The 25,274-nt window shown below is 38.7% G+C and overlaps 1 protein-coding gene across 45 annotated transcripts in view; it reads left to right on the top strand.

Moving 5' to 3' along the window:
• Window positions 1-513: 513 nt before the first annotated feature.
• Window positions 514-25,274, top strand: part of ROBO2 (roundabout guidance receptor 2) — a 669,055-nt gene continuing 644,294 nt past the window's right edge. For all 45 annotated transcript variants that reach the window (XM_060416312.1, XM_042230259.1, XM_042230263.1 and 42 more), the window contains exon 1: window positions 514-1,526. In XM_060416312.1, the coding sequence (XP_060272295.1) occupies window positions 1,466-1,526 (61 nt within the window). In that variant the 5' untranslated portion in view covers window positions 514-1,465. The remainder of the gene's footprint in view (window positions 1,527-25,274) is intronic.

Below are 25,274 nucleotides of genomic sequence, written 5' to 3' on the forward strand. Positions count from 1 at the left end.
AACAGTGAATGTTTGTGTGATTTTAACCGGTAATGAGGCTGCGCCCTAGGTCCGGGAGGATGATCTTTTTCCAGAAAGCGCGTGCATCTCCGGCAGTCTGGAGGGATGAATAATTAGGAAGCGCTTCCATGAAATCACTCACCGAGAAAATTACCTGCCCATTAAACCGGACGCGGCGAGGAGCAGGAGGCTAGAGCCCACCTATCCCCTCCTGAGGCGGGAAGGAGGTGGGGACGGGGCGGCGCAGGGAAGGGGAAGGAGTGGACCGGTGGCCTCGGCTCCGAATTTGTTAATTTCCGTCCCGCTAGGACTCTGGGCTTCCCAGCTTTCCCTGGCCCTTTTGCCCAGCGGGCGGCCGTCCCCCTGTGCAGGCGGGTGGCAGAGCGTGGAGGTGCAGGCTCGGAGCACCCCCTCATCACCCGCGCTCCCTCCCCTCCCCCGGGCAGACTCCAAGCAGCTTTCATTCCTCCCCTCCCCTCCCGCCTCCTCGCCTTCCCTCCTCTAAGTCCTTCCACCCGCGGCAGCTGCAGGAGGAGGCGGACGCTCTGCTGCGGGGCCGCGGGAGTAGCGGAGGCCGGACCAGGGGACGGGCGGCTGGACCGCGCGCTCGCTCCCTCGCTCTCCCGCGCCTGGGCTCCCGGGACTCACCCGCCCCGCTCCGCTCCCGCCCGCCGCCGCCCGGGCTCGCGGGCGCTCGGAGGCGGCACCGCGCGGGGTGGCCGCAGCCCCAGCCCTGCCCCTCCCCTCCCTCGCTGCTTCCTCTCCTCTCTCCCTGCAGCCCCACCACGTAGGAGTTCGGATTCTCCACCCGACTCGTCTCGATTTCCCTTTGCCTCTCTTTTGGAGACGCGAGAGGTGGAGGGAGGCAACGAGGTGGCGGAGGAGAGGCTGGCCAAGTCGGCCCGCCTGCAAAGTGGTGCTCTGACACATCCTTATTATGGAAGTTAAGTGAAAAAACTCGGGACGTGGAGCGGCCACCGAGACGGACGCCGGGGGAAAGGAAACCAGTGGGCAAGCCAATGTTTTTTTTCGGCAGCGCGCTGGCAAGTTTGTGCAACACTTTCTAGGAATTAGGTCTTTTCCCTTCCCCGACCCCCCTTCATCTTCTTGACTTCTGAAGAAAGAACTTGGCTTTGGAGTGCCATGGAGCCTGAGGAGAGCGGGTTAGACACACTTGAATAACCCCTCCGGCTGGGCTGAATTCGTGGGAATTTAGGAAGCCAGAGTGTGGAAATACAGCAGCCTTTGACGCGCCCTCGGTTAATTTGGATGGATCCAAATGTGCGCCCCTCAACACCTCGCCACTCTCCCCTTCTGATCTTGCCATTTGCTCTTCTCGACTTTAATTAGCATCTACGAAGAGTCTAAACTTTGGACCTACCTCTTTTTTTGATACTTATTTTTGTACTTTTTGCTCTCTGGGATTGGTTTCTTAAGCAATCCGGATCCTTTTTAATATGTCAAAATGAGTCGGCTGATGTTTACACAACTACTGCTCTGTGGATTTTTATATGTTCGGGTTGATGGTAAGTTAAAATGCTTTTATCTTGTTCCTCACCCCCTAGAAACATTTCTCTGAGTCGGATCTGGGCTGTAAATAAAAATGACATTGTATCTGTCGGTCCCTTTTGGCCAGGCATGGGAGCTTTGGGGGAGCAGAGGTTTTAAGTCTTTTGTTTCTAAACCGCTGCAAGTGGAACGTGTTAGGACTCACCTATTGTTGTAATTAATTAATTAAGAGTTGGGTAATAAATGATGGGCTCTCAGTTTTGATAGAAAAAAGAAATATGAAAGTCAGTCTCTTTAACCAGTCTAATAGTCTGAGGCTTGCTCTCCCTTTGGGGTTGGTTGGTTCTTCTATCTGAACTTTGGTTTAGAGATTCTTAGTAAGTCATAGACACCCCATGAAGGTTCAGTGGGTTAGGAATTTGAGACACAGGTAACTCGAATCAATGTGTTATCACCTGTGTGTTGATGAGTGTTCTCCTGGGAGGATAGCAGAATGAAGATTTAGATCATAGGGAAAAAACTGTCAAAAGTAAGACTGGGCGAGGCTCCAGGAAGGGGGAAGCAGAAGCTGTGGGCTGGCCCTGGGGCTCAGAACACTCAAATCAGTCCCCAGTGGCAGACACAATGGGGATCTGAAACAGGTGCTCTAGGTGTCTCCCTCTAGGTTAAGTCAGTCTGTCAAGCAGACAGCATTCTCTCTCTCTGCTTCTCCTGTCTTTTGTTCGGATTTGGTTTCTTCAGATAGTTTCACAGGATGTCAGTTTCCTGTGGGAGGATTGCAAAATCCTTTTTTGTAGCTCTTTTGAATGAGGAGTGGAAGTAATCATTAAGGCAGTTTTTCTGTTTGTTCCAAAGAAGAATGTCAAAAGAACAATTGGTGTTCACCTTCTAGGGACTTCAATTTTCACATCCCTGGACAGAATTGATCTAAAAGAGATTAGAGCATGATATTTTTTGCCTGCCTGTGTGGATTGTCATACTTTAGGTCTTTAATGACTGTACGTATGAAAAATCTGAGGTGTATTGGCCCAGATGCTTGAGCCATCATAGTAGCTTGTTGCTACATCAACTTTCTTCCAGAATTTGCATGGTGAACGAAGTCATTGTTTGGGACACTGACTATTTTTGCTCGCCTGTAGAAGCTAACTTTGTTCCTGGCAGCTGCTGCTGCTGTCCAGAGAGCTATGTATCAGACTCAAAAAGGAAGCCTGTCTATAAACATTAGGCAATACAGATGAGTTTGCTTACTGTCAAGTGGCTGTTTCCTATCCTGGACTACAGGAGTGCCTATGCCCCCCAGCGATAGTAGGCAAGGCATTCATGTGGACACATTGCCTTTTTTTTTTTTTTCCCTTCTAAGTTGTAGATGCATAGGAATTAATCACTTTGGATTATACCATGATAATATCTATAATCATATCTAATCATTCACCAGACATTTTCTTCAAAACATTTACCTTAGTAGTAGACGTACATGACCAGAACTAAAAGATTTATGGATTTGTCCCAGGTGTCTTGATTATCATCATAAGAAGACTTTGATGTAACTTTTTGGATAATATATCCTCAAAAGCCTGAATTTATATATTTCAATATCAGAAATACATGTATAAACTATATATTAGACTACAGTAGTATCACCAAGTGTTTTTTTTTTTTTTTTTTTTTTTGAGTCATTGTGTAGCTAGGAAGAATACAATTAAATTGCTCAGTGGAAGTGACAGAGGGAATCCGAAGAGCTTGGTGTTACAGAATGTAATTAATGTACCGGGGTGTTTGGAGATATATGAAACAAATGCAATTAGCCAGTTTGCTGGAATAGCAGTAGCAAGACATCATTTCTCCCCTCCCTGCCCTCCCTACTGTCCTAGCCCCCACCCTATTCCTCTCTCCCTTATTTCCTTCCTTCTTCCCCCCACCTTGTCCCTCCAGCCCCATACAGATACCTAGGACCTTTGTTCTGACTTAATAATATAGATTACAGGGGGTAGTTTGTCTTGGGGCCATAACTGTGCAGCAAAAATTCATGGAAATGTAGTGAAAAATGCCCAGGGAGGAGGAGTTGAAAAGGTAATAGTAAATTGTTGTGTGTGTGAAACTAGTTTTTCTATTTAGCATCTACTATGTCCAAAGCAGTGGAAACTGTGTGCACTTATTGAATTAGTACGTGAGTCATACATTTGACATTGGATTGCCTTTGATTTACTCTTGAATGATGACAGCCTCTCCATGGGGATTGTTGAAAATTTGGGATGTAGACAACACTGCCCTCTAGGCTGTTGTAGCACACTGGGATTGCATGTTCATATGTATAATGAGGGGGTTGGTTTGTACGATCTCTAAGCTTTCTGACTTTTCCAGGGCTCTGTGATTTCTGTTTACTTATTATCCTTCTTAGAAGCATGTGCTTATTCTCCCCATGAATTTCAAATTTAGAGATGCTTGCACCATTTCAAAGATATACTGACTTTCCTTGTGGTAGACACAGAAATTAATTTTATTCAGTGACAAATGATACATAGATTTGCATTGAAATTTGCTTGGTGGGTTATTTATATGTGCATTTTTATGGTATATGAAAAATGTTAGATTTTTGCATCCTCATGGAAGTTATGTGCAAATATTATCATTTTTCTGTATCTTATGTCTGTAAAAACCCACAGAGAATAAAAATTAAGTTAGTTGAGGACTACAGACAAACTTTTATATTGGGACATAAATAAAGACTGTCATTCAATACAGATTAATTAACCAGATGCAGATTTTTCTTTTGTGGTTATGTAAGTGAATATGTATTGAGTTTAGCCTTTGTTCTCCAGATTTTCTGTATTTTTAAATACAGAAATAAGGTTTTGTAATCATTTACAGGGAACTAATAGGAACCATCACAAGGCTGTTTGATTACATCCATATTCCATACATTGTGTCAACTTGATAATTTTTGAGTACTGGTGAAAATTATGTTTTTAAAATAAAAATAGTTTCTTGTCCTTAACTATTCTAAAATGAAAATGGCTCATGTGATATTTGGGGAGATAAAGATGATCTGTGTGTATCGTGCAGATGTATAATCTCATATAGGTTTATGCATTTTGCTAAAGTGCTTCTTTCAGTAATGGGCTCATTATCCTAGCCATATGTAGTCCATTTCAGTACTTAAATTGCCTATAAGTAACCTGAAATTTCTTCGTGCAACTATGCACTAATATCACGTTTGATTTGGCTTTGTTTGAATAACCTTTGATTCTAGACAACATGTGGACCATAAACCAAAAGGGTTTCTTAAAACATGAAAAAAAGAGTATCTCAAAGGAAAAAAGGTCATGATTATACAAAAAGAACAATTCTAGCCATGACATCCTTGAGCAACCTGTATAAAACAGCATCCTTGCTAATAAAAATATGGGTGTCCAAGGACATTGCTTCCATTTGGATACATATATAGTAATGAAAGAAGCTTCTATATGTAGGGTCTTCGTGTCTGACTCTTTGTGTCCAGTTAAGATCTGCTTCAACAGTTCCTGCAGTCTATAAGAGATACTTATTTACTTTCTTTGTGCAATTTGGTTTATGAAGAGTTAGAAGAAAACATTTTCTTTTGCTTACTTCTTCTAGTTCTCCTCTTTCTCTTGCTCCTCCTGTTTCCCTCCATCATTTCCTTCTCCTTCATTTCTTCCTTCCCCTCCTCCTTTTTCTTTTTTGGACCCAGTGGAAGGAATTATAGAAACATTTGAAGAGTGAGGAAAATAGGTGATAGTGTTTCTTGGATAACAGTTTAGAAAATCTGCATTTAAAGGAGCTTATGTTAATAGTATTTTAACTTGGGACATACCCAGTTGCCACCTTGACATCAGTCTTCTTTTACTGTCCTGTAAAGCTTTATGCAAACTTATGTAGTTCTTTTTCCAGTTTTGGCAGACAGAAGTCTACAGATAGTAGTTCAAGCAGAAAGTTATAGAGTGCTATTTTATATATTTGTCTTCAAAGAGGAGTGTTGTTATGTTTCTTTACAACAGGTATAGACCTATCAGCCTAAATCAAATACATTGATATTGCTAATGATTTTCTTCTTTTAAATTATTGAATAAAGCATGAATGGATGATGACAAAAATATTTTAGGGGGAAACTTCCATAAACTCTTACAATGTTTCAGCATAGTAGAAATCTTAATATAGTATTTAGAGTGTATTGTGTGTGTGCTTACACATGCATGCTCAGTCATGTGTGACTCTTTGTGACCCCCATGGACTGGAGCCAGCAGGATCGTCTCTCCATGGAATTTTTCAGGCAAGAATACTAGAATGGGTTGTCATTTCCCACTCCAGGAGATCATCCTTATGCAGGGATTGAACCTGCATCTCTTTCATTTATAGGTGGATTCTTAACCACTGTGCCACCTTGGAAGCCAGAAGTGTAGCATATTCAACCCCCCAAACCTGTCTTAAACTCAGAACAATATTGGCATAATCTAGAATTCAATCCTTAGTGTTTTCTTCTTTTGCTTTGTTTGCACCTAGTACTTAATATCTTTCATTTGGTCACATATGTTTTAAATCCTTTATGTTGATACTTCTCAAATTGCCCTTATCATGCCCTTATCAATATTCTCATGAAAGAATATTAGTTCCATGAGACTAGAACTTGGCTCTTCTATATACCTTTGTATCTCCAGTGTCAACATATTGCTTGCCATACCCAGCTGACCACATGACATCTTTGTTTGGTATCTAATAAGAATATATCAAACTCAAATGGTAACTAATTTGTTGGGCTGATCACTCCCCAGTATATACAAAAAGCAAATCATTGTATTGTACACCTGAAACTAATATAATGGTATATAGTGATTATACCTCAATAAAATAATTTTAAAAATGAATATATTAAACTCAAGCCCAGGGCAGAATTTACTCCTCTTTCCAGTCATCTCCTGCTAAGTAAATGGCATCACCATTCACAGAGGTTTTCATGATCCAAAACTAGAAATCATTTTTTATTTGTTCTCATAGCCCATATCCAACTTATTAGTAAACCCCTTGGAATACATACCCTGATACCTACAATTTTATGTGTGTATTTGTGATTTTTCTCCAACATTTTGATATAAGCATTTTCAAATATATAACAAAGCTGAAAGATGGTACAGTGAACATTCCCACCTAGAGTCTACCACTATTTTGCTGTGCTTGGCTAACACCTATTTCTCCATTCCTGTATGCCTCCATTAATTCACCTTACTGTGTTGGTTGCCTTTTCAAATGATTAGATTCCAAATGTTTCTTACTAATTCAACTACCATCATCCTGGTCAAAACCTGGACTATTGGGGTAGCCTGATAAATGGTCATCCTGCCTCCATGCCTGTTCTTATCCCCACATCTTTCCTCTATGCAGTTGGTTCTTCACCTGGTAGCCACAGAGACCTTTTAAAAGCACGTAAATACGATGATGGCAGCTCATAGCTCAGAAGCTTTTAATGCCTTCCACTGAGAACTCTTTACAATAGTATACAGGACTGTTCAAACTCAGGTCCCTCCCTGCCTCTCTGACCCCCTCTTTTCACACTCCCTGCTGGAACCCAGGTTTAGACTTGTGTTTTTGGTGTTTTATTCCTGACTCAGGGCTTTTGCATTTGTTCTTTCTTCTGCCTGAAATACGCTTCCTTAGATCTTTGCATGATTGAGTCTTCCTGTTGATTTAATGAATCCCTATCCTATATCAGTTTTCCCTGGTTGCTCAGATGGTAAAGAATCTGCCTGCAGTGCAGGAGACCTGGGTTCCATCCCTGGGTCAGGAATATCCCCGGTAGAAGGTATGGTACCCACCCCAGTATTTCTGGCTGAAGAAATTCATGAATAGAGGAGCCCGATGGGCTACAGTCCATGGGGTTGCAAAGAGTCTGACATGACTGAGCGACTAACAGTTTCACTTTACACTTTACCTAATATCACCTCTTGATGTATGTACATGGACTACCTTATCTAAAATTGCTTCCCTTAAAACACTCTTGGGCTACCGTCTTACCTGTCTTAATTTCATTCTTAGCTCTCATCACATCCTTAAAGTGTGTGCGTATGTGTGTGTGTGTATATATCTGTGTGCACGCTCGCACATGCATTTGTGTAAACAACCTTGAAGGGACCCACATTTTACCATACTTGCAAGCTAAGAAGTTAGACTGCTACAACTTTATGAGTGCAGGCGAAGCGCATGAGTATCCCGAGACTCAGATGGTGGCTTTTGTTAGGCACACCACACCAAGCGGCATGACTTCATGTCTGTACAGATTTGCCTTTCCCTTGAAAACCCTTAGGGACAACACCATGGGGCCCAGGTAGGTGATGTACACAAAATGGACTGGCCCCACAGCCGAGGAGCCCTGAGCATGGAAACCAGAATAGTTTAGAATGGGCCATAAGCAAATCTGCCTAACTTCTGGCCTGGAGGGGAGCTTTGTCATGACTAGATGAGAGAGCAAACAAAGCTGCTTCCTGTTCCCAAGGGAGATCGCCTACATTTTAGCAATTTTTGCTGTACGCATATGTTGGTGTGTTTAGTGTCTGCTATTCCCAGGGCATGGACTTGGCTTGGTCTCTCATCTTTGCCTGTGTTCCTCCTTTACCTGGAGCGCAAGATGACACATCGTAGACTCAACTATTTGTTGAATCAATGAAAAGGTGCTTATGGAGTGCTTTTAAAATGTTTATTTTCATGTCCTAGCCAAAACATGAAGTATTTACCATTTGAACTAGGTTTATTTATTTCTTTGGAGGTGTATTTCTATGTATCTCTCTCATTCTGTCTCTCTAGAGACAGAGTTATCAAATATGCATATTTTGACGTTAATGGCATCATGATTTTGGATGAAATTTAATATTCCACTTTTCACCTGACAGGATATAGAGAATTTACAGTTTTCTTTGCTTTTCTACCATGGTGGCTTACATGGCCACTCCGCATCCCCAGACTAACACCGCTGTGTAAGCATGCTGTTGAGTCATGTATATTTTGATAAGGCACTCCTTCAAATGATTCTAATGTTCCTATTAGGACCACACACGCTGGGATCTGACCAAGGGATGTTGACTAATTTTGATGATATCTGGCCCAGAAATTGAGACTTTTCTTCCTATTTAGATCAACTTTTTATTTAAGCATTAGCAACAACAACAACAACAAAAGATTAGTTCAGGGATAGAATTTGGAATCCTCCAATTGTATAGCTCTCAAATTGAAAAGGAAGAGGAAGATTAAAATATCTGCAGCAATTAGTATTATCCTACCCGGCCTACTGTTGTCGTCTTTGTGCTAGAGCCTTGTTTACCATCATTAATACGAAACTGAGATAAACTGGGTTGCCATTTTCTCCTTCAGGGGATCTTCCTGACCCAAAGGTCTACAATCTAATTTTGGAACTTTTTTGTTATCCAAGAAAAGAAGCTCTGTAGCCTGCTTCTTATCTACCACCGCTCCTCCAGCCCTAGGAAGAAATTAGTCTTCTTTCTGTCTCTATAGATGTGTCTATTTGGGGAATTACATGTAAACAGAATTATATAATATAGGATCTTTTGTGACTGGTTACTTTCCCTTCATCTCGTGTTTTCAAGTGTCATCTATGTTGTATATCAGGACCTCATTCTTCTTTATTGCTGAATAGTATTCCATATCCTTTATCTTTTGAATTATTAGTTCATGGACATTGGTCATTTCCACTTTGGGAATAAAGATTTGTTATAAAGATCATTGCTGTGAAAATTGGGTATTAATCTTTGTGTGCACACATGCTTTCATTTCACTTGGGTGTATGCCTGGAGTGGAATTGCTGAGTCATATGAAAATTCTGTTTAACCTTTTGAGGAACTGCAGGACTGTTTTCCACTGCAGCTATATGATTTTATGTTGCCACTGGCCATGTATAAAGTACATATAATCTTTTAATTCACTCACAGAAAGAAAATGTTGAATGGCCTTTACAACTTAGATGTGAGGTTTGTAGTGAAACAATTTTATATGATAATATACTTTAAATTCCCAACAGTCCTAATTTCTAATCCATTCAGTGATTGCCTTCTTCTGTTGCCCTGTAAAGTTTTACAAGTGAAATTAACCCAAACTGAACTTGCCACTTTTAGCAGTGACTTCAGCAATACTAAATGTAAATCACAGTATGATGACATCTCAACTCTTTCATTGGATGGAAAACTAAAGCTCAGAGTTTTTATGTACCTTGTCACAAGGCTATTGATGCTTAGTGGTAAAGCTGAAGCTAGAGTCCAGGGACTTCTTTTTATCACTATACCATATTTTTCTTGAAAGATTTTTTCTGGCTTCTCAACCTTGGAATTCCTTAACAAGAGTACCAGGGTCTTCTAAGTGAAAATGACCAGCTGTTTTCTAAACACGTCAACAAGGGAGTTAGCTTAAGATACCTTGAGGTTTTTCATTTGATTCAGCACGTGCTTTCTTAGCACCTGTTAATAAACAAAGCTCCTTACCGAGGACAGTGTGAGTAGCATAATGAAGTTAAGTAGTTCCCACCTTCAAGGAGATAATTCTTTAGTAGAGAGGGTAACAAACATCCAAGCTGTTAAAAGTAGTATCTGGTAATTGGGGGCGGGGGACAGTTGAAGAAACACACAGCATAGTCTGGGAACCCAGGGAAAGAATAGATAATTTCCAGCTGTGGGAAGAGTCCACACCAAAAGGGTCCCTTAATATGGGTTTTAGAGGAAGAGTGGAGTTTTAATAGGTGGAAAGGTTGAAAATTGCAGTCCAACAGAAGGAATAACAAAAGGAATGGCATGGAGAGGACAGAGGTGGTCTAGGGCAAAGGCATGGAGTCTAGTCTACGTGTTACACAGTTTGTAGAGGATGAGAGGTCAGATAGCATCACTGATTCAGTGGATATGAGTCAGTGAGTTAGTGAGGGACAGGGGAGCCTGCCATGCTGCAGTCCACGGGGCTGCAAAGAGCCAGGCACGACTTAGCAACTGAACAAAGTTTGTCCAGAAGGGAAGAAGTGTAACATGGTTACTGAAAGACAGTCAACAAACACCACGATTTGCAGTAAGTAATTTAACCATTCTCAGTTTCCTTATCTTTAACAACTGACATGATAAAATTGTCTTCTCAAACAGTTGATATGAGGAATAGATGAATAGATATATACACACACACGCATATATATATGGGGCATACATAGGTTATACATGTCATATATTACATTAGATGTGTATATATGTATGTATCTGTATGTTACATACATATGTAGAAATTATATGAAAAGTTTTCTGAACAGTGCCTGTTAATTAATAAACCCCAATTAAGTGTTCCTTGTTATTTTTATTAGTAGTAGTAGTTTTATTCTGTTGTTATTTTCTTCCTAGTATGGAGCAGAAGTAGATTTAGAAGGACTGTTTCTATCAGGCTAATTATGAACTATATTTGAGATGTGTTTCACAGTGGTTTTCATATAACTTTTCAAGCATTAGTCTTTAGGTGACTGAATAAAAACTCTAGTTGCCTCTTAAGGGTGCTCATCGGAGGCCACACCTATGCATCTGTGACAGACGTGCTATGACATGTTTGTTTCCATTACATCATGCGCTGATCATAGAGCAAATAGGATTCCCGAGTGAGTGGTGTTATGAATGAAAGGAATAAACAAGAGAGGCATGCTACAAATGGCACTTTGTAACAAGCAGAACAAGCTTCTAAAACCCTGCCTTTTGGTTCATGTTGACTGATTTATGTTTTATTCAGAATAATTTTCCCATGATGCTTTTAATATAAAGTACCATGAGGATAAATATTGTAGGAGACAAAGCTTACTGGGTTTGAAGGAAACATTCCTAGGACAGAATTTTTTTTTTTTTTTAAATTAATCTTAAGTCTCCACTCAACATTTGATTTCGTAAGTAGCCCAGTTATCCTTTTTCATCCCGTATAGCCATCATTGATCTTGATATTTTTAATAATTATTCATTAATCAGATTTGCATATGGAGTAGTTCTGTAAATTAAGGATAACCTGAACAAAGCAATATCATTGCTGTTGTGGAAGGGATTCACCAGGGGTGTCTGGAACCTGTGTACTCCAGTGTAAAGCTTACTGGTAATTAATTGTATGACTTTAGAGTCCTATAAAAATAGTATTTGGGTACTCTCCAGCGTCTCACTTAGTCTTAAATTCTGTTATTGCAAATCATTTAATTAAATGCTCTATCACTTGCATTATGTTTTAGTACAATTAAAGGGGAAAATTTAGCCTGGAAAAAAGTTATACCAAGTCATAAATGTCCATCTTTGAAAATAATCACGACTTATTGTTCAGTCTGCATGGGGCTGTATTTTGATGTGGGCTTAATGATGGTAATATAGATGATAGTCCTGCTGCTCCTGCTGCTGCTAAGTCCCTTCAGTCGTGTCCGACTCTGTGCGACCCCATAGGTGGCAGCTCACCTGGCTCCCCCTTCCCTGGGATTCTCCAGGCAAGAACACTGGAGTGGGTAGATGACAGTCCATGATGGTCCAAATATGCTAGTCTTAGAATTCACGTCTACTTTCGTTCATTAGTGACCAGTGGTACTTACTGTTTCTTTATGAATAAGTGGGATTAAAATTTTTAATACTAAAAAATAAAATAGTCTTAAACCAGTGAATTTATTACTTTATAGGCACTGTAACTAGAACCGTCTGTGGCAGGGCAGTTTTAGCTGAGGTGGAGAGGGTTTATTTAGCTCAGCACTTTTTAAATTTCTGTTGTAGGACTGATGTGGGATCTCGTCCCCTAGTTTTTGGTCCCAAGTCTTTTCAGAAATGAGCTGGAGAACATGGAATATAACTCAACACTTGCATTACACTGCTTTGCAAGTTTAAACTTGAAGAACCAGGAAGCCATTTGGAATTTAAAGAATTCGTCTGAAACTTGTACAACAGTTATAACCAATTACAGTGTCCCTAAGTATGATCAAAAGAGCAAGAACTTTTGACTTTCAATAAATTAAGTCAAGGTTCTCTTTATAAAGAAGAGGTTATACGTTTTCTAAATCAATGTTAGAGCCATGCTTTAACAGTATATAGTTCCAAATACTAGTGAACACTGGAATACGGTACACTAATTTGTTAAGGTACATCTGATACTTATGAAACCTAGTTTCCAAGGTTACAGCAAATTAAGGGAAGTCAGTTAAGTTACAGCAAATTAAGGATGAACCTAGCAGTAAGCATTCTACATTGTGTTTTGTGTCTCTGTCATCTCCTGCATTGGCAGGCAGGTTCTTACCACTAGCACCACCTGGGAAGGCCCTTTTATTTTAAAGTGAGCTTTAATGTATTGTCAAATAATAGTTACAGTTATTGAAAACTGAGTTAATTTCTGTTGAAACTATAGTCAGCATTTCAGCTTCCCCAACCTTAAATATGCAATAACTTGTCCATTCTAAAGCACTTCTGCACTTCAGCAACTAAAGCAATCAAGCCATCACCCAAATGCCAATTATGGTACTACTTCCCTAAAGGGATCATTGATGAGACGAGATACTGAATAAGAAGAATGTAACTTTTAAAAACAAAGTGCCCCATAACTTAGCATTCCTTCTCACTTTTTACATTCAAAATGGACTGTGAAGAACTGGAACATTGATGGTTTAAGAATAATTCATCTTAGGTGCAATGATAATCTCAATAGTTAAAAACTAACAGTGAAAAAGTATGTCCACGGTACCTGAGCCCTGTACTCGCAAATCTTCAAGCTGTCATTCAGTTGAGGTTTGCAGCCTTTTTTTCTTCTCACAGATGCTGTTTAATAACCTTACCAGAGAAAAAGTGCTAAATTCACTGGCTATCCTGAAAACACATAGATGATTTTGTAGCTAAGTATGTTTTTAAGTGTTTCAATCTGCTTTTGTGATTTGAAAGCCTGGATAATATCAACTTGTAACACAGAATGAAAGAAAAAAGAATGGGAAAAATATGTACAACACGTGGGTACAGATCTGGGGCAAAGATAACTCTTATTCCCCTACCCCATACACACATGGCTGTAAGATAGGAATAAACTTTATGGTTGTTCGTTTGTTGCCTGCCCTCTACTCACAGTCCAATAGACAACTTTTTATTTTATGAAGTACATTTCCTGGGCTATGAATTATTATTGTATTTTTCTGTTAAGCTGTAACACCTGTAGTGTTCATCAGTTGGATCTTATGAAACTTATCCAGATTTTTGAGCTGCTCCATAAAAACATCTCATTACATTAAATTCAAATTCCAAGTTTGTTTAAGTTTTCAGAAAGCGGTTTTTATCTTTTTACACAGCAGCCAACCATGGCTTGTGAATAAGACTAGGCAATTGCTTTTATAGTCTTTTTCAAGATGCAGTTCTAAGGTTTCTGAAATTAGCGTGCTATAGGAGTGACTTTTGCATTTGAAATAGTCCAGGAGGTGCAGATACACCTAGGAGAGGCAGTCTCTATGAACAATAAGGGATGAGCGGGTGTTGGAAAAGTGAAAAACAGAACATTTGAATGAAATGAATTTGACCAGCGTTGGAAACTACTATATAGCAAGTGGACAAGCTGATATTTAGTTCTGTGGGTTGTTAACATTCACATAAAACAGAATCATTTAACATTTACTGAATCCTTTTTGATAATCAATTTGGGATCAAATGCAAAAGAACATGTGTCTGGCTTTGTATGACCCCAGATTCTTCCGTTTTCCCTTTGAGCAGATGACATGCCTTCTTTGCGGACTGATATTGGTTGCTAGGAGAAGTGCACTGGTCTGGTCCCCTCTTATCCAGCAGTAAAACTAAAGAGTGTATTGAGTAAGAGAAAGAGAGGCGGAACACGGTGCAGACCATGAATCATGACTTGTCTCCAATATGTCCACTTTGCTCCCATTTTTTTCCCTTTAAAAACTTTTGTTTTTACCAGTGATGCTTTCTTTCAGCTGCTATCTATAATCCTTTTGGAGCCTGAGGGAAAGAGGGCTGCTAAAGGGAGGCTGTCTGCTAAGAGTCCACTCAGAGGCATAATAAAAGCCTTGAGAGTTATTCATGGGGCCACATTAGTGAGAATGCCCTACCCAGTGAATAGCATCAGTCAGCTGCTTTTGAAATCGAGTGATTAATACCTTCTGTTTTTAATGGGGGGGAAAAGGCAGACAAGAAAGGTCTTCATACTACTTTGGCTCTTTTGCAAATTAGATCTTATACATTGTCAATGCTTTTGAAAAAGAAGTTGCTAAATTTTCAATACCTGCAGTAGTCTTTAAAAGAAATAGTGTTTCATGAACTGTTAATTGTGGCTACTGTTAGATACAACTGAAATGGCAAAATGTCCCAAATGAACAATTATATATATTAAGAAAAAAAAGCAGGTAGCCATTCTTACATTTTGGCCACGTTTTGTGATGACCGTCAAACTAAAAACATGATGTTAAATGACTATATTCAAAATGTTGCCTATGCTGATCCTATTTCACAGCATCCAGATCACATTGTTGTTTGTTTGATAAAGAAACTAATTACAATGCTCTTGAGATTTCAGAGAAACATCTAATGAGAAGGTGTGAAGGGTGGCAGGTGTTTGTTTCCCATGAGCACTTGGATATAAGGGATAGTTTGTGATTTACAAAGAAGTGATTTACATATATATACACATATATATGTTTATATCTATAGGCTAGATTAACATAAGGGATTTGGGATGTTGCCACTATAATGCATTCCTGTTACCTCTCTTTAAATCTTTTGATTGCACTGGGTTCATGGAATGGCTCAAATAAAATTGCTTAGCGTTCAGGAAGCTTGACAATCATGTAAGGTGTGTAGATAGAAAAGCTTCTGCTTTTGGTGGCCTGTGGAGGCAACTAGAAAATGTAAAGTGATGCTTATTCACACTGTTTTTCAGCATGATTCTACTGTCATCCAGGCTGTTACTATTTAGATGGCAGTTTAAGCCAAGCCCAGTGTTCCTTTAAAATGATTCTCATTCTTCTACTCATTTTACATTTTAAGTTTGTTTTTGATGTAGCAACCTAGTCTGGCTCTTCATTATCTACTCATGTTCAATTAAAAAAAAAAGAAAACAAAACAAAACAAAACTTTACTGTGGTTTGAATATGAGGACAAACATTTGAAGAACTCTGCATGATGCCTCCTGTAAACTGTTTTTCACCCTGTGGAAGTGAAATATCTTGTTAAGAGGTGGTAATACCCAAGGGCAATCAGAGATGGAATTGTAACGATTTGGTGGGTGATGTCTAGAGATCAGCTTCCAGTGAGGTCTCATTTAACATCTTTATTAGTGATATAAAAAAGAGAAGAAAACGATAGAGAAATTTACATATTTCAACATTAGAACGCAATCAGGAACTTTTTCCCCAACTAACTATCCATAGCCCCTAATGAACATGGACGTGACTTCGGAAAACTTTAGATGGCAAGTTAGCAGATTATGAACTGGTTTATTATGAACTGCCTTGTTTGGTATATGCATGTAAAGCAATTCTTCAGGGAAATAATCAGAAATCTAGGTATCTAGCTAGAGAGAGAAGCCAGCAAAGTAATAAAAGTGAAAGGGCCCAGGGGATAAAGATGGAATAGCGGCAAGCAGAAAATGCGATTCACATTAACAGTGTAATGTCCCAGTTTTAAAGGTCAGGAGATTATAGTGCCCATTTAGGGAGCATGGCATCACTGACAGTGGAGATTCTCTTTCAATGACAGTGGCTTAAGTGCAGTTGAAATACTTCTTTCATTTTGTACTTCATTGCCAGAATGTGAGACTGGGAGAGAGATTTTGGGAGAACAGAAGTAGGAGTGAGTACAGACAGATTCTTTTGGAAGGTGTCTGTCCACCGAAAAGCAGAGAAGGATGTACTTGTTGTCTCTGTATATCCTGACCTATACAGAGGAGGAGCAACATTGTGATGGATCCTATTAGACATTTTCAAATATTGAGGGAAAGGATTGGCAGTATGTGACCATTTTAAAATAGTTCACCAGTCACTTTTCAGAGCTAAATCAGAAAAACTTGAAAGCTATGAGTTATGCTCAGGGGGGAAATACTCGTATTTTAAAATTGTGTTGATTTAAATGATAGGAGATGGTTAAAGCAAAGTTGCAGTTTTCTAAAGAAAAGGTAATAATCAATGAGTCCACTATGTAAATAGACAAGAATTGTAATCAGACTCATTGACTGAACAGGATCCAGAACATAATACTCTTTAACTACTTTCAAAATTAGTGAGGTCTTATTAGGCATGCACCCTTTGGGATTTTACCGTTTAAGAGAAATGAAAACATTTGATGGTCTCTGTTATGTGTGTGTGTGTGTGCGCGCGTGCTAAGTCTCTTCAGTCATGTCCGACTCTGCACAACCCCATGGGCTGTAGCCCACCACACTCCTCTTGTCAGTGGGATTCTCCAGGCAAGAATACTGGAGTGGGTTGCTGTGCCCTTCTCCAGTGGATCTTCCCAACCCAGGAGTCGAACCTGCATCTCTGATGTCTCCTGCATTGGCAGGCAGGTTCTTAACCACTAGTGCCACCTGGGAAGCCGTTCTCTTCTATAAACAGCTGCAAAATGATAACAGGAGTGGAAAATATTATGTAAGATTGGCCTCATGAGTTGTCATTCTGTTTTTGTGTTTTTCTTCTGGTCCCATTATTGTGAATAAATTATTATGAGAGGGCAGAACAACATTCTGTTATTAGATTTGAAAATCATCTTTCTCAGTTTCAGACATTTTTAGTTGTTTGATAGCCATCACATACAAACTAATACCTTGGCTTTAGTTATTATTTTATATCATTAATGATAAGCCCAAGAGAACAGAAAGAATGCAGAGCTGAATTCTCATGCTGATCAGCACCATCCTGTTCTTATCGTCTCCTGGTACCTATGTTAGGAAAAGGAGCATAATAGCGTGAATGGGGTACTTGAGAACTTCAAGAGCTGGGTAATAACTATTTCTCGGTTTGCTGGCCATAAGTCTTCCTCTGCCTTTGTAGGGAGAAAGGATGTAAATGAATGGCAGAGTTTTGTTCCAATAAAATTTTATTGATGGACACATACTATATTTTTTAATATTTTTTCCATTTCACTAAATACCATATTCTTTTGACTTTTTTCCCCCTATGACTTAGAAATGAAAAAACTAATCTCCCACATTATCACGGCAAAACAAGGGGTTGGCGAGTGTTTCCCTGAGTGTGTGACTTGGTGCAGAATATGAACTATTCATTTTTTCATTAGAGGAGGAGAAGAAAAAGGTGATGTTTTGGGGCAAGAGGCAGATGGAGCTAGAAAATGAACACCCTGCCCATATTATTTCTCCAGCTTCATCACTCTTCATCCAATCTTTCAGCAAATGTTTGAAGTGTGCCTACTATGAGCCGTGAATTGAGCTCCTTAGATCCCACACTGTCTTATATCCTGTCACTGCCCTCAACTCCTGCTGCAGTTGAGGTATTTGTACAGTGTGCTGAGAACCTGCCAGGCTGCCTGGAGCCTTCAGAGAAAGCTTCCTTACTGATTCTCCCAAATCCTTCCCCAACAAGAGTGCTCCTGTCTGGTGTTGCTCATGCCAGTAGTTCAGCTCAGAAGCAAGGGAAAACTTCATTTTTTTTTTGAATTATTTTTAATTGGAGAAAATTGCTTTACAATGTTGTGTTGGTTTCTGCCATACAGCAGCGTGAATCAGCCGTAAGTATACACGAGAGGGGCTTCTCAGATGGTGCTAGTGGTAAAGAACCCATCTGCCAGTTCAGGAGATGCAAGAGATATGGACTCAATCCCTGAGTTGGGAAGATCCCCTGGAGTAGGAAATGGGAACCCACTCCAGTATTCTCGCTTGGGAAATCCCATGGACAGAGGACACTGGTGGGCTACAAGTCCGTAGGGTCGCAGAAGATGGACATGGCTGAGCACACACACACAGATTTACATCTTAGTCCATTTTACATTTGCTGAATTGTGCAAAGTAGGGCTCAATGTTAGACAAATTAAATTTGTCCGTTATGGACAGTTTTTTATGCAGACGCCAATAGAGTTTATGCCACCCGACCACAAATATTTTTAAGAATCAAACTTCCTCTTGATATCAAGGATCTAGGTTTCGTCTAGTAAAAGGAAAGTGTAGCATGGAGTGGAGCAAGCCTACACAGAAGCTCTTCACACTAAATATAGTCCCTGTACCAGTTTGATAGTAAATTACTTGGCTGGGTGATAAAGGCTAGGAGATTTTATAGGAGAGACTGTCTGCTTGGCGTACAATTATATGCTGGATCCTTTCTCCCGTCCATAGAATTATCTGTATTTGTTGTTCCTAATGTAAGAGAATGATGGAATGGATCCCTTGTCTTAGTAATTTGAAAGTGAAAAATAAGATGGACAGTGAGGTGATAAAGGGCAATTCCCAGAGTTTAATAATTAACTTTATTTTGTCAATTTTATATTACTGGCATGCTGTGGGACCAAATCATAGCTAACATTTGAAAGCAAATGGGCCTTGTGCCGTAACATCTGCAACCAGTGATTGAGAAGAGGCTAACTTCATACAACTTCATCAGTATATATGTGTTTTATATCTATATATCCATATCTTTTATTGCTTAAAGTGTAATATGCCAATGATGAAATATGAGTTTCAATAATTGAATGTCTACTTGTTAAACTTGGAGTTATGGTACAGGATAGAGTGGCACTCATTTGTATTTAGGAATAACAGATACAAAAAGGTATTTTCTTGGATCTCACCCTTGGATGATTGTATGTTACTTTTATAGTATGCTTTTTTATTTTAAAGATTTTTTTCTCTTTAGTCCAATTCCACAGCCTGTTTCCATTAACATCAAACACTTTCGCATGTTGTATTCATCATGCTGTAACACAGAGCATATAATATAGAAACGGATGCTCCTGCTATTAGAGGTCTCTGCATAAAATTCATTCTCCTGGCTTTGTTATTAGACCAGTAAATTGCATATTGTATTGATGAAGGGACTTTCATTCTTATAATAGCCTGTGAACTCAGGAGGGACTAGTTTGCTGACAAGGCATATATAAATGACTGGAACTATAGAAAGTCTCCTAATGAATCTAGAATAGAAATATAGATGCTGTGAAGAAAATTCATTTGGGGCATATATAAATGACTAGAACTATAGAAGTTCTCATAATGAATCTGGAATAGAAATACAGATGTTGCAAAAGAAAATACGCTCCGCTCATTCTCCTTTATCTCCTCTTTGTTGTCATCTCCTAACATCCTATCATGATATCTCTCAGTATCTTCAATTTCTATCCATGTAAGGGTTATAGAGGGTTTCATAAATACACATGTATATTTGGAGAACTCATTTAAGTACAGCATTTTTACGTAAAAGCTAATATAAATTGGATTGGACTATAACGTGTGTAATATAAACTTAACCAAACTACATTTTTATACCCCAAGGAACTAATCAAAACCAGTGGGATAACTTTATTACACCCAATCCCAATCAATTTATTTCTCTAAATTTATGTAACTGCCAGATCATGTTTTGCCTTTCCCCCTCTAATTTCAAGTTTTAAAAGCAAGGTTAAGTTAACCAAAAGAATGTTTATGAGGTGAATTTGGTTTGGCAAAATGGTGATTGTTATAACAGCCATTTTAAGTAGCATGAATGCATTAAATTAAAATGGCAAATAGCGTCGTTGAACTGTTCTTTACTTATAAATGAGTGCACAGTGCTAATAATATCTTTTGGGAGAGGATTTAGGATTTATTTGGTATGTATTTACCTCACAATAAGAGGAAAGTTTCCTTCCATGAGAAAACATTAGATCACAGGAAGGCCAGAAATATTCGAGTCACGACTTTGTGAAGTTAAACTAGGTTTAAACAAGTTCTAGCAAGATAAAAGTCCTCAGAATAATAAAGATAATGGCCACAAAGATCTATTACTATTTCCCACATCACTCCTGTAATATAGCTAAGACTCTCTTTGATGAAGTCATCCTTTCTCTATTCATTTGTGTAAAAGCCATTCTCCCCCTTCCTTTTTTCAAAGGAGGTGGTATTTAATAATTTGGTAGGGCTATAAAGACCTAATTTTGTTTGATTTGAGAATCACTTGGCTTAGGCAATAAAAATAAAGATGTAAATTTGTAAGTGAAAAATTTTCTACTTTATTATTAGTATCTTAATTCCAGATGTGCTTTTATTTATCAGAAAACTTGAGAACTGTGTAATGTTTTATTTTCGATTGTGAGAAACTAGCAACCTCTCATTTCTTGAAATCATATAGGCAATTTGAAACATTAAAGACTGGGAAATACTAGGAACTGAGCATTTAGGAAAAAACTATGTAGTACTTAGTGTAATTTTCACAGCTGTAAATATATAGGTAACTCAAGGCTTAAGTAAAGACATACAGTTTTTTGGCAATTGCATTTTTGACTATAGATTCAATAACAAAAATAATTTTTTTCAAATTTATTGCTTAATATTTCTAACATGAAATATAAAATGGTTGAATTGGAGCCACAGCCATAATCATAATCCATAACCCATGCAATGTGTTTTGTAGATCAGGGAATATACATGTACATGGATATATGTCATATATGCATATATATGCACATGTATCAATGTGCATATATGTGGACACATAGACACAAAAATGCATGCACATGTACATATACATACATACTTACAGTGTAGTTAAAAATTTATACAACCAGGTTGAAAGACTCTAGCACTTTTATCGTTTTTATTAACAATCATATGAGTTAGTTACTAGCATGCATACCATCCTTTCTTATTATAGTTTTTCTGTTTAATATGAACTCAGATTGGGATTACAGTTGAATTTTTTCTTTATGTATATGTGTCTATGTGTATGTTTGTGTGTGTGTGTTGTTTTTAACTATCAGAAAAAGGAATACTTACATGTCTTGCTAATTTGCTACAGTATTAAGAAAATTCCATTACAATATTGGGAGTAAAAAATGTCCTTAATGTCTTTTATTAAGCTTTCAAATACCATGTGAATACAATAAGTGAATAAAAACCTTTGGGCATAGATGCTTTTAGCTTAATAGCAAACTAGCTTTATTCAGTTGCCTTGAGGCAAAATTCATGAAAATTAAAACTTCAATATTGAGTTACTTGAAAGTTCCAACCAAATGTAAGTAATATCCAAATAACCTTGTTATTGTAATTTAAAAGACAAAGATGATTGTATGCTACCTGGAATATCCTGTTCTCTGTTTCGTAACATCCCTAAGAATGGCTTTGTGACTCCTCTAAGGGCTAATGAATATCTATTTTTACCATTCTTGAAAAAATAAAGGAGAAAACACATCTGTGGAATATGGCACCAAGGTTTGTGTGTGTGTGTGTGTTAGTTGCTTACTTGTGTCCGAGTCTTTGCAACTCCATGGACTGCAGCCTGCCAGGCTCTTCTGTCCATGAATTCTCCAGACAAGAATACTGGAGTGGATTGCCATTTCCTTCCGCAGGGAGGTCTTCCTGACCCAGGCATTAAACCCTGGTCTCCTGCTTTGCAGGCAGATTCTTTACCATCTGAGCTATAGGAACGTCCTTTGGCACCAAGGGATGAGTTGTTAGTTAAAAAGAAATTTCATCTTAGCTATTTCCAAGTTTGCAACTATGATTAATTACTATGACTATTTATTATTATTAGATGGTAGCACAGATGCACATTAGTTCTTTCAAAAAATATTTACTATGTATCTGCATTATGCTGGGTACTTGTAATAGTGTGCTGAGCTTTCAGTTTGGTGGGAAAGATAGATAATAATCACATTGCATATGTTTGTCCTTATAATTGACTTTTAAGTATTATAAAGAAAAAAGTATAGAATGTCTTGCATAGACTAAAAAATCTACAAATAATATTTATGCTGAGGCCTGTGGATTGGAGATAGTCATCTGAAACGTAGTATTTGGGAAGAGCATTTAAGACTGAGAGAAGGTCTTGAAGAGAGTTGGGGTGGAGGGAGGGGAAACTTGTCATCGTTGAAAATCTAGAAGAATGGTAGAGGGGGAATTTGTGAGCCAAGGAAAGGCAGAAGAAGGCTAGGCTGGATGGTGCAGATTATATAGGTGAGGATTCTAAACTTTATCCCAGGACAACGAAAAGACATTGGAGGTTTGTTTTTCTCCTAGGGAAATTTCCAGGCTATTAGAAGAGATGGCAACCCACTCCAGTACTCTTGCCTGGAAAATCCCATGGACGGAGGGGCCTGGTAGGCTACAGTCCATGGGGTCCCTAGGAGTCAGACACGACTGAGCGACTTCACTTTCACTTTTCACTTTCATGCATTGGAGAAGGAAATGGCAACCCACTCCAGTATTCTTGCCTGGAGAATCCCAGGGACGGGGGAGCCTGGTGGACAGCTGTCTATGTGGTCAAACAGAGTCGGACATGACTGAAGCGACTTAGCAGCAGCAGCAGCAGCAGCAGCAGAGATCCAGTGGTAAATCTGAGTACTATAGAATGTAGTTAGTTGTTAGCTGTGGTTTGCTGTTAGCTGAGGTAGCCTCAGAAGGCTATGAAAGTATATTGGACTGAAACCATTCTTGGTGTTGAGAAGGGTGATGAGGAAAGAATTCTGAAGGGAATACCTTGGGCTGAGTCCAGAGTGTGTACTAAGTAGCTTCAGTTGTGTCTAACTCTTTATGACCCTATGGACTATGGTCTGTATCCCGGCAGGCTCCTCTGTCCATCAGATTCTCTAGGCAAAAGTATTGGAGTGGGTTGCTATGCCCTCCTCCAGGAGATCATCCTGACCCAGAGATGAAATCTATGTCTCGTATGTCTCCTGCATTAGCACGTGGGTTCTTTACCACTAGTGCCACCTGCTGCTGCTGCTGCTAAGTCGCTTCAGTCGTGTCCGACTCTGTGCAACCCCATAGACAGCAGCCCACCAGGCTCCCCCGTCCCTGGGATTCTCCAGGCAAGAACACTGGAGTGGGTTGCCATTTCCTTCTCCAGTGCCACCTGGACAGCCATTAATAAGAGTTAGCTAGAAGCATTGCCCAGTCCTCACTCCAGACCAGTTACATTAAAAAGGCTAGGCAGAAGCCTGGGTGTCTGTCTTCTAAAAGCTCTCTTATGATTCTGGACCATTCAGGGTGGACAGTGAGAACTTGGTAAGGAATAATACAGGGAGATGTTCCCAAGGAACTGCAAGTCAGTTGGTAAGACTGGAGCAAAGTAGATGATGAAGGGCCAATATAGAGAGATATCTAGGATTTTGGCCAAAATAACTAAATAAATAACATAAATGAGTTTCAAACATATTCTGCAATGAGGGAAGCAAATAATGATTGACAGGATTCACTATCCCATCAACTCCCATAATTCTTCATCTCCATGGATTACATCTTATTTTACTTGCATTGTAATAATTTATGTATAAGCTTTATGAATCACACTTATGTTAGGCAACTTCATGTCAGGAGCTGTTTCTTCATGACTTGCTATGCTTCTTGTGAGTAGGAGAGAACCATACATTTAAAAAGTGTTCAATAAATATTTGCTGAGTTAAAATGGCTCACTTCATTCAAGTCTTCTTTGTCCTTACTTGTAGAAATAGCAAAAGCTACTCTTTTCCCTTGGTTTTGCAGAATTCATCAATTGTGTGTGTAAATTAAAAATGATCTATTCATCACTTACTGAATATACTCTTATTTATGTATTCTGAATTTGATTGGGCTATCCCCTATCTATATTTGTGTGTTTAAATCCCATTTCTCATTTAAGGATGTTCATAATATACACTTTATATTGTAATTGTTAGTTTACTGACCTAGATGCAAGGGAAAACCTGTTTTCTTTACATTAATTTGAAAGCCTGCTAAAAAATTAATGTGCTTATATTACTGTTATTAATTTTTCGATGTCATGCAATTTTCATGTATTTTGTTTCATTTTTTCATTAATTTTCATGGTTTTTGCTGTAAGAAGTTGATTTTACTCTGAAAATTACCTTAATGAAATTCTCTGGCAGTCCGATGGTTAGGATTCTGTGGTTTCATTACTGAGGGCCCGGGGTTCAATCTGTTAGGGAAACGAAACTCCCCCATGCCCTGCAGCATGGCCAAAAGAAAAAAAGTTACCTTAAAAGGAGGATATGTTAAATTATGTCAGCTTACCCCTTTCAAAGAAAGAAGATTAAAGTATAAAGACTAGTTTATGAGAGTTTGTAAGACAAAATTTAAGAATATGAAAATTTTTTCGTACAAACCTTTTGTATAAATTGTAATTTTATGTTATACATACTTTAATAAAGTTCATAGTTGAATACTAATGATATTTCAAAATATAATAAAAGCATATTTTATTCCTGAGTGAAACGTGCGGAAGTGTGTACAGTTTAAAATTTTGTGTTATTTTAAATACTCGAATCAGTAATACCACAATTTATATGCTAATGATTTGTGCTTTTTCACTCAAATATTTTGGTTTTGTTTCCTGAGGAAAAAGTAAGGGTGAATTATCTTGTATGATAAAATACTTTTAGTAATGATTGTTTGATGTTCTCATTTCCCATTTTCCCCTAAGTTTGATGACCACCAGGAGGATATGGAAGTCTTGATAGCATTAATGTTTCAGGCAAGAAATAGTTTTCTGGAAAGTGAGCAGAATTATGTATTTCCCAGATTTGGGAGGCAGGGGTACTCACAAAGTATTTTTATTCAGTGATTTAAATGCTGAAGGTGAGTCCAGCTTACTCAAGTAC

This window comes from Ovis aries, chromosome 1, assembly GCF_016772045.2.
Source record: "Ovis aries strain OAR_USU_Benz2616 breed Rambouillet chromosome 1, ARS-UI_Ramb_v3.0, whole genome shotgun sequence".
NCBI classification, from domain to species: Eukaryota; Metazoa; Chordata; class Mammalia; order Artiodactyla; family Bovidae; genus Ovis; species Ovis aries.